This window comes from Nasonia vitripennis, chromosome 1 (assembly GCF_009193385.2).
Source record: "Nasonia vitripennis strain AsymCx chromosome 1, Nvit_psr_1.1, whole genome shotgun sequence".
NCBI lineage: Eukaryota > Metazoa > Arthropoda > Insecta > Hymenoptera > Pteromalidae > Nasonia > Nasonia vitripennis.
The window spans coordinates 27487162-27505573 of NC_045757.1; the positions used below are offsets into that span (position 1 = coordinate 27487162).

General features: G+C 41.5%; 1 protein-coding gene across 3 annotated transcripts in view; it reads left to right on the forward strand.

Moving 5' to 3' along the window:
* Positions 1-3187: 3187 nt before the first annotated feature.
* LOC100119257 (pancreatic triacylglycerol lipase) overlaps positions 3188-18412 on the forward strand; it is a 41431-nt gene continuing 26206 nt past the window's right edge. For 2 of the 3 annotated variants that reach the window (XM_008214014.4, XM_016988858.3), the window contains exon 1: positions 3188-3615. In XM_008214014.4, the coding sequence (XP_008212236.1) occupies positions 3614-3615 (2 nt within the window). In that variant the 5' untranslated portion in view covers positions 3188-3613. The remainder of the gene's footprint in view (positions 3616-18412) is intronic. The other variant, XM_008214018.4, reaches the window with a different exon arrangement.

The following is an 18412-nucleotide window of genomic DNA, read 5'->3' on the forward strand; positions in this document are numbered from 1 at the left end:
CAAATCCCATTAAGTAAAGGTTCCTAAAGTTAAAATTGCCGAAAAAAAAGTCACGAAGGGTAAAAATGCCGAAAACTAAGATTTGTTCGAAATGATCAAAATTTTGTTCATTTACCGATCAACATATATGATTCGGCATTTTATTTTTCGGCATTTTTACCCGTCGTGAATAATTTTTCAGCACTTTTGAAAATCGAATATTTTGACCGTTGGCACTTCCATCTTTCGGTAAATTTACCCCTCGGTACTTAAGAAATATTGCAGTAAAAATCGTGAATCTTATTGTATACTGTTATGTACTTTTGTGTAAGATTTATCCTTAACTTTATTTTAAAAACGGTTTTAAAAATCATGTCTGTTCCCTATTCATAAGTAAAGTTCCTCTCAAAATATAATCCAGCGAGAAAATCGGATATTTCACAATCAAATTCACCGTCCGATTGCGCAAACTGCCAATTTTTATCGTTTCGCAGGACCCGCAGATGCGCGTGTGTCGCAAAATCGAAAGATACCAAGGAGAAGTGTCCCGCAGACTCGATAATTCATCGTCATTGCTGCAAGTCGCTGGTCGGTTAGCCATGATGCGGTTTCCGTGTTTTGCAACATTGTAATTTTGCCTATTATCGTGGGTAATTTACTCTGACGCCTGTGTAAAACTTGTAATGGACACGATTTTGCCTGCTATCTGCGTCGAATCTGTAATGATGGAAGATGGCTCTTAGTGGGTTTTGGACGACAAAATTAGGCGAGATAATTGAGGGGATTGATTTGGCATGAAATTTTATTGCAAGTGTGGTATATTACGCGTTGTATAAAGCAATTGTGTATCGGATGATTTAGCAAAAATAAGGATTTTAATGGTGCGGAAATGTTTTTTTTTGTTTTACATGTACTCGATTCATATCTTCAATTGATCATAGCACTTTTTGCCGCCAGATAGCAGTACAGTCGCAATGCTCTTTATATATAAACGGATCCAAACAAAAACTGCATCAAAAAATTTTTTGTGATATTCTTATTGTGAATTTTTTTAAATTAAAGTTGTGATCATCAAGTTAGCTGCGAAGTTATACAAATTTTAGGTGAGTTATTTGCAATTAATTCTGCAAATCTAAATCTATATCAACCTTTCTTGTGCACAAGCAATTCACATTAGTATATGTGCAATTATTGATTGATCAACGTTTAGAAATTAAAAATTGAATGGAAAAATGCAATTAGAATTTTTACGAACATTCATCAGTATTTTTAATAACGTCGTAACTGCATCTTCTTTATTAGTTTCTCGTCATTAAATCTCTATAGTCAACATATATTATACCGATATTAAAATCCTTTTGGATACGAAATGATATGCTCTTACGTGTATAACGTAACATATAGGTATTTGTTGCAAGTCACTCTCTCTTTGCGAAAAAGGCAGATTATAGTGAGAGTGAGAGTCGGATTGTGGACCAAAAAGACGTGCTGAAGGTAAAAAAATGTTCTCTTTTGTTCTCTAAGAAATTTTTGTGATTTCTAATCTTATATCAAAACACGCATGGATAGTTTTTCAAGAAATAAATTAAATATTAAAGAAATGATGTTGATTATTCATCTGCCATAAATCTAATAACTAGAAATGTACGTGTATGGTACATTATTTTAAGAAAAATTTAAATTTAAGTATGTTAGTTATGTGCAACAATTCAAACATTCCATCATCAATAATGAATTTTAAGAAAATGTGCACCTATACAACGCATATTTTTTTAAGTTTTCGAATACCTCAAAATCATAAACAGAAAATCAGTAAACAAAAACACAAATTTCAACTCATAAATAGTTACAGCATCCACACGTCGACCTACATCAATCTAAGAGTATTAGTTTGATCGCAGACGAGGAAACTTTTAGGAAATAAATTTTTCGAAACGAAAGCCAGTTTATATCTCGTAGTTATCCCTATAGCGAGAAATATGTAAAAAGCGCGTGCTTCGTGGACAAACAAATTCAGCCTGTTATAATGGCATTGGAAAGAGACGTTTCAAAAGTGAAAGAAGACATTCTGGATTGTTAGTTCGTTTTCTTCATTGCGAGAGAACTTGTTCGGCCGGATCTCATATTCTCACGGTCCTGTAAGTGTAAATGCAATTACAGACATTCAGCTAAGGATGTTTCGCTGCCACGTACTTCTGCTGATTCTTCCAGTATACAATTTTTTTCGCTGAACCCGTTTTTAGACTACGAGAAATTAAACTTATCAGTTTTCATATTTTTTTATCTCAATAGCAGCAGCGGCGGCGAAAGTTTTTTTTCAACTCCGCGGGCCCTATGATTTATGTAGCAAATTATGCCGGTGTACGTCGTACTGAGTACCTGTTTTTGTCCCGGCGATCATATAAATGCAGTTTGTGTCTATTACAATTTATTGAAGACCGTCTCGTTGTTATGCGGCCAAGATTCGGTTTCACTTTCTTCTCATGCGTATACGGTCAAGTCTTGTGGGTTCATTATTTTTTTTTCGAAGATATCCATTACAAAATGCCTATACTTATTAGAAAAATGGAATGACATACGCATATTATAGCTGTGAAACATAGGATACATCAATTTCTATTACAAAGAATATTGCTGCAGTATTATATTGCTGTTTTCAATGGTAAATTTTAATCGATAACAATCTTGTTAACTTTTACCAATACTCTGGTACACAAAGCAAGCGCAAAAAATGGCTTTCAGAAAAATTCTACAACATTATACCTTGGAAAAGTCTTATCGAGCGATTTAACTTTCTCCGTAAATGAGTTATTTTTCACTAAATATGTTAAATATGTTAAATGTTTAATTTTTTATCCAAAATCATTCCAATATTCACAGTACTCCTCACCTTCCAATGCAGAATTTTTCGACAAACCTCTTATTCGTTGCCTAACAATCGAGCCTTATTAAGAAATTCTCATGCACACCAAATCTCTGCATAACAACGCATAGTATATCTTTATTCAAATTCCGCTTCGTCCGCGAAATCGTGGCTCACAGCAGTGCACTATAATCAGCTCGGAGAAAGAAGAGCCACGCGCTTCGCTCCGCATTTCCTAGCGCTCGCTCGAGCGCAGCTTTGTAATACAGTCTAGCAGTAAAACAGCAGCTCTGCAGTAGTAGTAGAAGTAGTAGAGAGAAGCCACAGCGTGTAACGGAGCTAGCGCTGCCGCAGCTGTGGGTGAGTGTGTGTGTGTGTGTGTGTGTGTGTGTGAGGCGGCGCGAATATTCCCCAGGACAAGTGAATATCCGGCGTGCACGGGAACGTCAGTCGAGCACCGGCCTCTCACCGCTAAACGCTAAGGCTACACTTATACTATACTCGCCGCGCTCGCGAGCTCCGGTCTGTCGAGGCGCTTCTCTTTATACCGATCCTTCAGCACACTTTTCGTCGATGTACAATAAATTTTCGAGCAAAAGCGCGACACTGCGCGCGCGTGTGTGATCGGTATATGTAATCGTTATCAACCGGTCGACGAGACGACTCTTCTTCTGTTCTTCTTTAGTGCGGCGACTATACCGGCGACGAGAGAGAAAGAGAGAGGAGGTGTGCGAAGAGCTGCAGCTGTGACATGAGAGAGTAGCATCGAAAATGTGAGTGCGAACTTTTCTTCTCTCGAGATGCTTCTAGAATCGAGTACATTGCACCACACTTGTTTATTCCTCGATTGCGGGTTTCGAGCGTTACGGATTAATGCCGATCTTGCGCACACGGCGAACGCGAATGTATAATTGCACGGTGTTTCGAGCGCGGGATCGATTTGCTTCAGTTTTCTTCCTCCTGATTATGAGATATGTCGGGGTATAGCGCGAGCTTTGTGTTAGTCACGCGGCTGGAATGAAACTTGGTATTTAACGCGGAGAAAGAAAGTTTTCCTGAGATGGAGAACGAAAATGTTTCTTTCGTTTTCCACGAGGAATGCTGGGATTTCGTGAGATTTGCTCGGTATTGTCTTAGACGGTTTTGCAGCGCACCGCCACATGAACATAAAATAATATCGATGGGCTAGTACGGGTTTTAGCCGCACGTGTGATGCAAAAGCAACGATTGTTGACATTACTTTACAAAATCACTCGTAATGTCGAGATACGTATGGCTGTTATGATTTAATATTCACGATACCGCACTTTCTAAAAGCCGAAAGTCAAGAAACAAAGTTTATTCGTAATAGGCTCACGTACTCGCACTCCGCACGCGTCTCTTTGAACCTCCAAACAAAATCATACATCCTCCGCTATTCCGTCACACGATTCATCATCGCGAACAAAATAAAAAATTTAACCAACAATGATATGCCGCAACTGCAGCTATATAAACACCGATCCAGGAAATCTCCTCAACGCCCGATAACCCAACAAAATCTCACGTACGTAGCAGGCAACAAAATCTCCGTACACCCAAAAAAAAGGACTTTTTTCCCTAGAAAATCTACTTTCAAGACACCCAGTAGACGAGAGCCGTGCCCACTAGAATATATATATATATATATATATATATATATATATATATATATATATATATATATATATATATATATATATATATATATATATATATATATATATATATATGTACACACACACACACACACACTCTGTTATAGCTCTGGCCAAGCCGGCCAACAGCAGCAGCAGCTGTACTCGCGCTTTCTCCGCGGCTCGCCTCTAACCTAACGTAGGCGTGAGTACGTATAGGTGTATACATCGCGAGTGTTACACTCGCTTGGAATGCCCGACGATGGTTCTTTCACAATTTCTGGAGACCTCGATTTCCATTAGAGAGAAGCCCGCGAAAATTCATCGCGATCTACGCGTCTTGTTTCCGCGAGCTAACTAGACGAGGATCTCGCTAAATTACCCGCGCCGACGATGGAAAGCGGGTTGAGCGGATAATGAGCTGCTGGGAGTTTGTATATGTGTGAGCGCTAGTTTTGGCGCTGGGAGAGAAAATCGGTTAGTTAAATTAACTAATTCGTAAAAGCTAGGTCTGGTCCCAATTAATTCGATCGATTTATTACGTAAACGCATTATTTATGTAAGAGAAGAGGCAATCAGATCGCTAGAAGGTTTCACGCGCCGCCTAGCGGCCTTACGGTGAACCAAAAGTCGCGTACATCAGATTTAGAAAGGAAATCGCTGCGAAAACGACTTCCTACAGGAATTAACCTACAATCTGACGAATGAAAAGACACTTCTTTCCACGAGGGACGACGATCTCATCGCGTGCGTATCTACGGCGCGTTTCGCGCATACAGTCGTCGGTAAATTGTGGATGAAGGAAAGTCTCGTGCTTTAATAGCGTTATATCCGCGCGCTGCTCGCTACACGCTGACCTACGGCTGCAACTGTATACAACACTACTGCACGAACGGAGCTCGCGCTACTCGGAAGTTCGAGGTCGTTCCGCATTGCAATTTCAAACCAGATATAACGGACGGATAAAATTCCGCTCGGCTATTTATCCGGGCAGAGCCGACCATACGACTGTGCAGTCGAGAAAGCGCGCCGCCGCGTGAAAATCGTTATTAGCCAATTAGCCGCGGCGATTCGGAGTTTCGAGGGTAAGGAAATGAAGTGGTTAGAATTGCCGCAGGAAAAATCGGTAGCTGCTTATTTTTTTCGCCTTGAGAAGGACGTTCGTCCGAGCACTGGCTGACCACAACATGGTTGTTCACGAGGCAGAGTTTTTTTTTGCTCCGCGATCTTTCCCCCTAGTTAACCACCATTGTTGCCGATCGGCTTCGGCTCCCACGCGACGATCAATGTCAGCTAACAAAGTGTAGAACGAGGATGACTGCTGATTGTGAATGGTGTGAAGAGTTGGAGAACGAGTGAGCTGTCGTGCAATTTTCAAAGCACCTGCTGATTTGCGAAATATTGGAAAACACGATGGGGAGTCTATGAGAGGCGAATCTTGATTCATCGCCGAGAAGATTAGACGATCGTTGTTGAAATTTCACAAGATGAACGTTTGCTTTTCTTTGCGTGCATCGTAAATATCTTGCAAATTGTATGTATACACTTATGAAGGCCTCTCTTCTTTGGCATCTTTGACAGCAACCACACACGCTTTTTTAAGTAAACGTTGCATACTCTAGCCGATAATTTCAGTTTAAGAGCTTCGGTAATGTTTCACCTCCAAAGGTTGACCACAAGCAGGTGCGGTAAGCTGTCCTACATGAACGAAATGTCTGTCAAGAACCCTGTGATACGTTTTCTTTAATGCTGACGTTGACGACAAACCGGCGAATCCGCAAATATTAGCAATCCAAACACAAATTTTGTAAACACCATACAATCTTCACGATTCTCAATTACGAATCCTAATCTACTAATCCAAGCCAACGTCTCAATCCGAATCCAGCCGCAGCTGCCTTACATAAGCCACTTCCCTCCGCCTAGATAATGACTAAAAATCAAGCCACAGCGATCCAACCCGTACCCATAGCATTATGAATCTCCGGGTAAAAACCAAACGAAATCATCGATCTCCCAAGCTGACATTAAACAAAGGCAGTCAGCGTGAATAATAACGACATCTATGCATCCGCTCGCATCGCCAATTAAAGCAACGCGTTCGCTCGCGGGGCAAAAAGGACGAGAACTACCTCGCCGCGTTAATCTGCATTAATCGCTCCGGTATAATCTAATCGGTTTATTTATCCATATGGAGACTCGTGCATACGCATGTGTGTATGTGCGGTTGGAGCGGCTTTTCACCGGGCAGCCAGCAGCTTTCCAACCTCGTCGTTCTCCTACGTTTACGGTTGCTGGTCTCTCACTGTCTCTTTTTCGCAGTGCACATATCCGAGTTGTCTCGAGACGAAGCTGCTGTGAAATTTATCGTTTCCTCGGGGAATTGCCGACTGGATCGAGTCTAGAGACGAGGGTGTGAGCCCAGCCCACGATAAATCAATGACACCGAGGTTTACCCGTTCCCGTGTATACGAGTCTGTATAACGGTATGATCTTCGAATGATTGTGACTCCAGACAACGTTATTCTTATGGTGGGAAGTGCGTTGGCTGAATACAGCTTGTGTAAATATACGAGGAAAGTATCGCATATTAGATACAGAGCAGCGATAGTATTATAATGTGAGGTGAATATAGGAGAAGAAATTCCTAGGAAGAAATTGCGCCTAGATAACGCTTTGATTATGTCGCTATGGAATAATCGCGTTTTCTTGTGCGAGTATTTTGCGTACACACTCGCTCCTACTTTTGCTCAAGCGAGTTCCTCGGTATTTTTGCCGGGAAACATGAAATATGATAGTTAACTGCAGCGATGTTATTATTACGCGTTTGCAGATAAGAGAGTAATTAAGGTGAAAGTTTCGGTTATATATAGCGTTTACGATGTGCGACTGCTGACTTCAGTTGACACTGCGCTGCGCGTTGTTTGAAGTCGAATTATTATCGCAGAGATGTAGTTTGACGTAAATTTGGAAAACCGCGTGGAAGTCAATTTTTGAAGATTACATTGACTATTTTCATGCTGAATAAACAAATATCTTAAGATCTTTCATAAAGAGCGTATGGAATGAAGTTAGATATCCACAATTAAAGCTAAGAACATGCTCTGCGAGATAACCTCGAGCAGTAACAGGATGAGCGACCAAAGCAAGTTTAAGAAAAGTTAATTCTAGTATAGATGATGTACCTCTATATATGCGCTAAGATAGTAGAATGCAATGAGGGAAGTAGGAAAGCCCCTGTGCGCCGCCTATCTTCACTTACTGGAAAGAGAGTGTTGAAGCGGTGAAAATTGGAATTCAATTTTTTACCGAAATTTCAGTAAGGATACATAATGATTATTACGGGAACAATTTATCTCGTAATGTTCTGTGATAACAACTATAAATTTCGTCCCAAAGGAAATAACTACTTCGAGTGATACAATCGGAGACTTGCAATAAGATACTTACTCTAGATGTATGTATGTATTTTCAAACATCCAAGAAGTCAGATTACATAACGGAAATCTCAAATTTTGAAAGTCCCCAGCTAACTGTATGGCGACGTGCGATCAATTAGCATTGAAAACCTGATATGCATACGCGCGCACGTGTATACGTGAGAGTTGAATAATCCGTTAATCTACACAAGCTGTAATTCTAAAGTATATCGCCGAGATTATTTTCGAAAAACAAACAGAGCATTTTATAGCAATGTCCTTAATTTGCATATATTCAAGCGTGTAATTATCTCATATCCAGCAGTTAGTTCCTTAATAATTTTTAACTCGAGATAAGAGGGCAAACTTCAACTTTTGAAAATTCAGCGTCGTATGATTTCCTTTAAAACAAGCGTATGCGTAGCTCTTTTAGAAAGCTCAAAGTATATCCTTGTTTATACTGAAGTAAAAGCCCCCGGCTGTAGGTGCATACTCGATAATTAACTCAAAAACTTATCATAAATTAGGTTTTGCGCTCGAGTTTCATTATACCAGCAGACGCGAGAGTATTCATGTGCATGCAACGTAAACGCGAGGATATTCCCTGATTTCGCTTTCCAGAAAACTCGGGAGAAAAAGTTCAACGAACGCAGATATGAATGCAGATCAGATCAGAGCTACACGAGGCCATGGTCAGCTAGTAAAAGCAGTTTTTTCTTTGCGGGAAACTCAGTACGTTGGAGGAAACATCGGCGTATCTGTCAAGATGACGAAATGATTTTTCTCTCTCGTTAATTATCAATTTTACGCGACAATTTTGCGTTAAACATGCGGCTCGTACATTATACGATCCTCTCGATGAAAAGTAGACGTGGTTTGCGATGTTCGGTCGGAAATAAATCAGTTTAATAAGAGCCTGCCACTGCGCGTGTATTGGTTGGGTGATTAATAACTCGATTTTGTTATTTCGATGCGAATGCGTTGCAATGAGCGCTTATTAAAATAGCCCTTATCTCTGTGCTTCAAGTTTTTATCGTGGCTCGTTTTCGAGAAACCGTCAAGAGAAACGAAGTTTTAATTCTGGTCGTTAACACTTCATTAATTACGAAAATGACTACACTCGTGAATTTCGTACGCAGTTATACAAACTGCAGCAGAGACTCCATAAAAACGCAAACAATACCTTCCGGAACGCGCATTTATTATCCTTCGCTCCATACACGTAATCGCCCGCGCAGAGGAAGTCCCTACATCACGAACACAACGATACAGTTTACAATCGATTTCACCTCTTATATTTAAGCTTACTCAAATAATCATCAGCACCTGCATATAACATCCAAATATCTGCATCGCTTTAAAGGTCACTCAAGACGACTTACGCAATCGCGATATTTATATCAGCGGGTGCTTTTCTTGCGTGCATCCGAACGTTACTTCCTGAAGAAAAGAGCGGAGTTTTCATTGTAACAGCTATAGAGCGAGCTCAGTCGGCGTAACGCCCGGCTTAAAAACCATGGAAAATGTATATAGGATACAGAATTCGGACGCAAGAACCCTACGTATATATAACAATATATGAAAGCCTTTTCCTGTGTGCAGTTGTTCTCTTTTGCTGTCCGAGAGAGCTGAAAGCGCTATAAATTATTTTTTATCCTGTTTTTAGCATCTGGACACAATGCCGAGATCTCGCTCTTTGATATACCGCATATTATATATGCCGAGATTTCAAATGTTCTATGTACACTTTTTCGCGAGAACACGTTGAAAATCATGTTCTCCGTGTGTAGCCTGGAATATTATGATTGATCGCGTTTCCGTTTCCGGTAATTGGTATGCGCGAAAAAATGTAAGCACGACGAGGATATATCGTATCTATTTATAGGTGGAACCAGTTATTGGACTCGCGTAGTTTTCGATGAATTAATTGAGACTTATCTATCACGGAGATATAAATAACCGGTGCACCTGCGTGAGATGCAAATCAGAGCGCGATGATAATAGAATAACGTCGAATTTCATAGCAATAACTCTATCCCTGCGAATATGTGCGGGTGATTCATTCCACAGCCAGTTTATATAACGAATTCTTTCGAGCCGTAATGCGGGGAAAAGTGGAACGTTGCCGAGTATTTACGTGTAGAAATTTAAAGGAAATTTCCTGTTGGGGATACATACAGCATGTGGCAAGTGAAAATTGTGTAATAAAAGAAAATCGATTTAGCATTTTTCCTATTATTCGTATCGCTGCAGCATGTGCCTTCGATCGGTGTTCCTTAACCACAAGGAGAAACTTTTTGCTCGGATGAGGTAACTATTGTAATCGTGGAATGCACCGTTGCTCTTGAATCCGATGTTGTTATTTTAATGTTAGAGGATATGTACAAACAGAGTCTGAAAGCTTTCTCTATGCGTTATATTTAGAAGTGCGTATACGCATTGTCCGATAAAGACAAGTTGCATTTTTTACGATAAATTCGGAATACTCACATAACTATTTAGGTTTCAGCAGTAATTATATTAAATTACAGTTATTATGTTCTATCTAAACATATCAGGTTTAATTCGCGGGCATCATTCGCATTTAAAGCCTGTCCAAGATGATTTATTACCTTAATGTATATTTTTTATTTCTTTCCATTATATTTCGGCAATATAGATTGTCCAGTACGACACCCCGTTAACCGGGTGTCGCACCCCACCCGTCAAAAAATACCACCCCATCCACCATAATGACACCCCACCCATCATCTGATGGGTATAAATACGGCTGTACGACACAACTATAATCAATCAGCGTTTGGTTCTTGTTGGAGCCTCACTAACGCCACCAAGATGAATTCCAAATCCAACACTCCATCTTCTTCGACTAGTCCAGTTTCAGACTTGGCAACAAATTTAAAGAAAAACATGCATATAAAATCGTCGTCACCTACGCAAAAAAGCAGAAAAATTAAAAGACGTTTAATTCAAATCTGCAATCAGATATCAAAAATCAAGCTTTCATCACCTCCGCAACAGCAGCTACAACCTAATATGGACAATCACGAATTAGACTCATTTTGCCAAGCCACAACTGTCAAAAAAGGCTCAAAACGCGCACTGGAGCATCCCGAAACTCTTGCTCCTCGAAATGTACGCCGCAAACTAAACTTTTGAGGTTAACAAAGTTTCTCTGACAAATTATTAAAGATAATGCTAAATAGTGGGTAACAACGATTGCTGACAACTTATAGAAAATAACGCTTTAGATATACATATTGTTAAATATGCGCTGACAAATTCACAAAAAAAAATTATTATCTCGCAAAATAATATTATGTTCTTTACTCTTTACGTCCTATAGAATTTCTTTTCAAGAAGCAAACAACCAGGTGTACCTGTATCGCCTTGTAAAAACGTAGTGTTATTCGCACGAAAACATTCAAATAAAATCAACAAAACTGCGCAGACAACATTTAAAAGTCCGTAATGCATCAAACTTCAATGCCTGCACTTTCTCCGGCAAAAATTACAAATGAAATCCCAAAAATTGCAGGAGATAATTTCACCTGCAGCTCAAAGCCTCAAAATCCACTTCCAAGGCTTCGTATATATCGACGCAGAAAACTACCGGATAGCCCGTCGACTTTCGCGGCGATCCGGCATCGATCGTGTATATCCGATTAAAATCGATCTCTGGACTCGCTTGTATACGTGTTGCTGAACAGGAAAACTTCCTGAAATCAATCATCCTTACGTCGATTGAGCTTTCATCAATGTGAACATGAGACATTTTAGAGGTCCGAAAGCTCGTCCACAGTTGAATAAGAGAGAAGATAACCGTGTTTGTTTCGCTAATTGTACGGAAACATTCATTATTCTGCAAGCCTCTGATTTCACATACACGTAATACTTTGCATTGCGAGGAGTCGCTTCTCCTATTATTCAACTCAAGCTAAAATATGTTAATTTTCTTTCTCGAAGATGTTAACCCAAAAACTATTCTTATGACACCGACGCCCCAGGTCGCCAGAGGTTCGGATGCTGCGCGCAACTAAATAAATTATACAACCGATTATCTTGCTGTAATATTGTCTGAATATATCACTCTCGATTAAATTCGCACCTAGAAATCTACTAACAACACACAAACTACCTATACTCTCTCGAGCCTCTCACTCCGTTATTCGAGGTATTTGGGTCAGTGTAAAGGCCGAGCGAGCGAGCGCAGGCGCCTTTGGAAAGCCGTACGCGCACGTGACACGCACTCACACAACGCGCGCGCGCGTGTAGCTTCCGAAGCTTTGATGTTCGACTGCCCCCGCGCGTATCTCTCCTTTTGACTGTTAATACGCGGGACGCATTGTCACGCGAGATATTGCGCAAGATGCCATTCTGTTTTGCCCGTTTCTCTCCTTTTCTTTGCGGACTGGAAGAAAGTGCAGTGGCACCGTGTCATCGCCACAAAACGCGGAAGACATCTGCATGTGCGTAGACTCGGCATTTTATAATTCTTACGTGGCTTTTTGAGTCGCGCTCGGTTATCTAACGGGATAGTATAGCGTAGCTCGGATTTATGGATTTTGAGAGATGAGTTTTAACGAGGATGTTGGTATTTTTTATTTTTGCGCGCGAAGTCGCTTGGATCGAGTGATATCGCCGTTTGTTTTGAAATTTCCGTGCTGTTACATCGACTTCGTGGGATGCGATGCATGTATGGCTGTGTATTGTGTGCGATAGTATAAAGGAATCAAGTGGAGAGAAATTTATGACGCTTATATAGTTGTTCTCCGTGGAAAGTGTCGGGGAAAATGTCGTTGAAGTTTCGTAACGTGACATCAAGTGCGTCGTACTAGCGTGTGTATAAGCGTGGGTCGGATTATAGCATGAATAAATTGAAAACATAAAGTGCTGAAAAAGCACTCTATAAGAAGCATGTAATTTCGAAATTCAAAAACTCAAATTTTTTTAACCGATCGCACATAAAAACCTTGAAACAGAAATTACGGCGCCAGCAAGAATCTCAATACAGCCAGTAAATCTCCTTAATCCCCTTCTGGCTTTCATTTACTGCCCAAAATTCGATTTCGAAAATCCGAACAGGCGCCAGCTGCTCGGAACCCGATACAAGTGAGCCTATATACCAGTTCCTACAGTTCCTACAGTGCATAACGCAGCGAATAAAATGAATCTTCATTACACCCTGCGACGGCCCTGCGACGATAAAAAGGCCAGCAAAGAGAGAAAAAAGAAAATCGACTCAAGATTTCGCGAAACTCTCGGCGGTAAAAAGAAAAAGGAAAGCGCTAAAATGCCGGAGTGAAACGTATCAATTGAACTCGGCGCCTATGCTCGCTCGCTTTCCTAGGCTAGCGCACGCACAGGCGCGCGGTTTTTGCCTATAATAACATAGTGTGCGCGGAGGCTTCGGAAAAACGGCGATAATTGTGACTAGACACATTTTCCGGGTTCAACGGCTTCCGCGGGTAAAACGAGCGTGTATACGCGCACGTGTGCGCCGTCCGCGGGGGGACTTTCTGTGAAAGGTATTTTCTGCGAAGAGTTTTTTTTTAATTCTTGTTTGCTTGGAGGGAGGAGTAGACTAAAGCGAAAATTGCTGCAGGTGACGACTGATTAAATATTCGTTTTCTTCATTTCGCGCTGATGGTGCAGGAGGTGGGGTACTTTACCAAGAGTACAGCGGCTCAATCGAAAGGCCCAACAAGGCAGTTTTCGTATATTAGATGACACATGGTTATATCCTATCAAAAAGAATTGATCGCGTCATATATGATATGATAAAAAGAACGCGCGGAGCGCATCTAAACTTGTGTGTATTCAATTTTGGTTGTGCATTGTACTGCGAGAAATGGAAATGTGTCAGGACACCACTTGTCTTCACTCTACCGTTTAAATCAAAGGATTAAAGTTTTCTCGAAAGTTACTACGGTCATCGTGATGTCTGCATAATCGATTCCACGATTACTCAAGCTGCGTATGAATCCCGCAAACTCATTTAATACAACACTTTATGCCTGTTAGCATCGCATAAATACTTGTACGATGATATCACGATTGACGCATTAGTATACATAAGCGAAGTGAGGATTCAATGCTTGCAAAGTTGTAATGAGGCCTTTATAACGCTATATTCACTGCTCCACAACATAAAGCTCGATCTCTCGTACACCCTGAAGCGAGCGATAAAATCAAAGCTAATTTTGAAAAATAATACAAACCGACAAAGAGAGTTTCGCCTATGAGAGATGAAAAAATCTCCCCGCACGGTGATAGTAATTTCCTGTGTCCGAAAAATATTCAGGCGAATCGCTGCGCGTGGAGCATTAAACTATTGTTAAATAAAAGCATCGAAGTGTTTCACGGTTGAAAGCCTTGACGCGCGCTGCCGCACTTTCATATATACCGACTCATAAAAGCTTTTAAGTTCATGACCACTTCCAGGCACTGCAGTAGGTCAGATCTCGGAAAGTACCGGCTTTACACACGCAAAAAGCAGGACCAGCGCGACGACGAGACTTTCATGTGTATAGGATAACAAAGGCGCATTATCAAGCCGGCGCAATGAGAGAAAACGTAACAGTTCAGTAAGAGGAGCGCAAAGCCAATTTACCCGCGGGTGCTTGTAAAATTCTTTACGAGGCTGTAAAAATATACGGATTTCGTACGCGACGAGCCGAATTTTTTTCATTTCGTATACGCGAGCGTTACTCAACGATAATTTATTGGTGTTGCGTAATTCGCTTTGATTTGTATTAATTTAAGCTTCAAAATAATCGTTATGCTACGTTCGCTGATATTCTAATTTAAAAGTCATCTTTGCTAAAATTTCTGCAAATTATACACGACTGTAAGGTCAACACTTTCATTCGGCTCGATTCTAACATGACCTTTGAGAATCTTCGGAACGATTATAGTCGTTACGTAAAAGAACTTCTACGTATAACTCTAACAACCGTCAAAATTACCATCACAATATCCAGCGACTTCGCTCCGAAAATGCGCCAAAATCGTCAATATAGCTCGAGCGAAACATTGCCGATCTACAACAAAAAAAACACTCGTGACCCGTAGAGAATCTCATAAATACTAAGTCCGCGTCATTATCGTCCACGCGATATCTTGCACCACTCGATCCCCGAGAAAAAGATTAAAACGATCGTCTACTACCTATCTTCCTAGTGGGATAAGGTCAATGCTTTCTCGCGATCCTCACCTCCTGCAGCTCGTATACACAGCGTTCGAACGGCCTTAGGCCTGAGCCAGGCAAGGACGTGCGTCGATCTCTTCCGCCCCTACTCGCCATATATCTCTGGTGAAATTTTACGCGCGCGGAAATCTGCTCCCGAAAAGCATTGCGTAACCCCTTCTCTCCTTTCTTTTTGCGCTCTCTTTTCGATCCACACACGCACACACACACCTTCGCGTATAAAAGAAGAGAGAAAAAGCCTCGCGAGGGAGAAAGGGGCCAGTAAAGATATTACGTCACCGTAAATAAAGAACAGCAGCTTTTTACTCGCTGCTTTCCTGTGTGCCGTCGCGCAATTGAATCACGACGATGACTGGCATCTCTCCCTCTCTCGTCTTATTTTACACGTCTACGTTGCTTTTTTTGCTCGGGCGCCGTTATTATAGGCCTTTCTCGAGCGCCGATTTATAATTGTGTATTAGCGCACGGCTATTATAGAGACTGTATGCAGCGCGCGCGTTATGCACAGCCGAGTGGCGGCTTTCGGCATGATCGAGACCCTGAAACGATCGGTCGTTTACTCGAGCAAGATCTGCTGCCGTTTCTTTAGCTTTTTTCGTTTCGTCCGTTAAATTGCACGTTCCAACGGCGGAGCGGCGATAATTTATAGACAGAGAAGATCCTCCGAGGCGATAGGAAGTTTCTGCGATTTTTTTCCTGCTTAATAGTCGAGGTTGGCCAATTTGCACACCATTGATCATTTCGGACGATGAGTTCATCAGACGGTGATGCTTCTTCTTTTCGAGGATGCAAGAAATTTCGCGATAAATATTAAAAAAAACTTCGAGAGGAGATTTATTTTTCGAGGAAAAAAAACGCCGTATAATTGCAACAAGCGAGAGTTTTTACTCGCATTTTTGAACCTCGTTACTTCGATCACGCGGAAACGTATTAAAACCTTATCGAAATTAGAGCCGTTATTAAAGTGTAAATACGATAAACAACGCTATAAACACCAAAAACAACACGCGATATCTTGTTCCTCGTTCGATCGGCTAATCGAGGAAACGATGCATTAGAGTATAATCCCGCGCGAGAGCAAAAGAAGAGCGACGCATACGCACACACGCGCAGCCGCAATTAAGGCGTCTTAATGCGACGCTGGAAAAGATCGCGCCCGGGGGCGCGAAATCGGCGCGTTCGGAAAACGCGCGTTTCCGCGGATACGTCTGTGCACACGCGCTTACTTTCCGTATAATTAGTCGCGGCGGCGATCGTACACGACATCGACACTACGGAGCACCGGCTGTTAAAGAGAAAAACACTTTCTTATGCGCGCGACGCGTGAGCTTTTATGGCGACAAAATTGAAGATGAAGCGGAATGTGCAGGTGTGAAGTTGTGGTTTGAAGAATTGAAGAGTTACGTGTCGATCATTTACTGATGAGGTGTTTATGAAGTTATGTAACGAGACGTCGCTCGTTTATTTTTACCGGTAGTACGAGAAGAACAATGAAAACTGAAAATTGCTCGATTTAGCGTACGTAAGGACAATTTTATAAAAATCAAAGAGACAACGATCCGATATGAAAGATCTAAAGGTGCATTGACGTATACGCGCAGCAGGAAGTGAGACGAAATATTCAAGCGCTTTATCGCTTACACGCGCTTTCAATGAAGCATTATAGAAAGTATTTTATTCGCATTACGAAATTTCTCCTCCATAAATTTTAGAAGGAAAAACACTTTCGTGTAAAAAATCAAACGAGACCAGGGGTTCCGCTGCAAATCAGCGCTATTTCGAAAATTCAGCGTCTACAGTTGTGAAAATAGGAGCACCAATTTTGCCAATAATTTTGTTCGACGCATCATCTATATCTAGGTGACGGAAGAATGGACGAAGTCGATTTCGAATTCACGAGCCGAAAATTATCTCACTTCCTTAATCGACGAATCACAGGAGTACAATCAAAAACTCAATTTCCAGGGCACGTCTTGCAGCGCACGGATCCAAAATACGAATTACGAATTAATAGCCTGTCCGGCGTGATTAAGCTCTGATTTCGATAACAGTAGTATTATTATACAGTAGGGAAAAAACATAGAGTCCAAAAAAAAAGATTTTGTAAGTCTCCCATGTTCTTGATCTCATTTAGATCGGTATTTTTTTTGTATCTCCAACAGCAGCAGCGTCATGTGTGTGAGTGAGTTTACAGGAAAGTTGCGAGTGGAAATCACTTGTTCACGTCATCATCAGGTGCGATCGGCATTCAAGTATATATAGGATAGGACAAACGAGCCTTACCCTATCCACTTTCCCCTTCGTTTCGTTTAGGCGACTTTCTTCGAGGCTCTCGCCGGCGCTCTACAATGCGGGACAGAGTTATGCCGAGCTATAATATAATACGCAACGAAGAGACGCGTAAATAACGCTGAAGTCGAACGACCGCGAGATTATTATGCGTCTGGAACGACGAGATTAGTAGAAGATTAAGTAACGATGCAACAACGGAATGTATCTCGTTAATTTTTGTTTTGATCACTAGGAGTATTGAAATTAGGAGAGTTGAAATCAGTTCACTGTATAATTTCCGACTGGCGCAGATAGGTGGCGCGCAGTCGATTTCCCGCGTCACTCGACAGATTTGCGCGCAGAATATATTATCTTATGCGATAGCATCGTTGAACTGCAATTAATTAAAAAATAAAAACGCGACTTGCCCTCTAGGCTCTCGCCGCGCATATTGTGTACACCGGTGTGCGAAAAATCGAGAGAAAATAATAAAAGCGAAAGAAAAGAAAGCTCACGCAAGCAGGTGAAACGAAGACGTGTTATACACGCACGCACGCGTGTGTGTATAGATGCATGAGAGTTTGGGTCAGGTTTCTATAGGTCCCTCGAGTGCGCGGAGCAGTTCGTCTGTGTATGGAAGTGGCGCAGCATTGCCGGGGGGAAGGACGCCGAATCTGGGCCAGAAATCGACTCGCCTTCTTTCGGCTCTCCCGCTTCTTCCTCACACTCTCCCTTTCGAAATAATAATTATTTAATACCTGGCGACGACGACGACCAGGTGAAATGCGGTTCAGCGATCGAGCGCCGACAGTCAGGCGCCTCCTTTCTTCCTCTCCGCGATATATGTCGAGCGGTATATCTCTCGTTGATTGAGCTTTCCTTTTTTTCCTATACTCGTTAATCTTGCGCGCGCCTTTTTTCTCCGTATTTACATAAACGATCGCTGAGAGGAGGTGGAATTTGCTTTGTTTTCGAATTTGTTTCGCGTGTCTGCGTCATTTACTCGAAGCTTTGT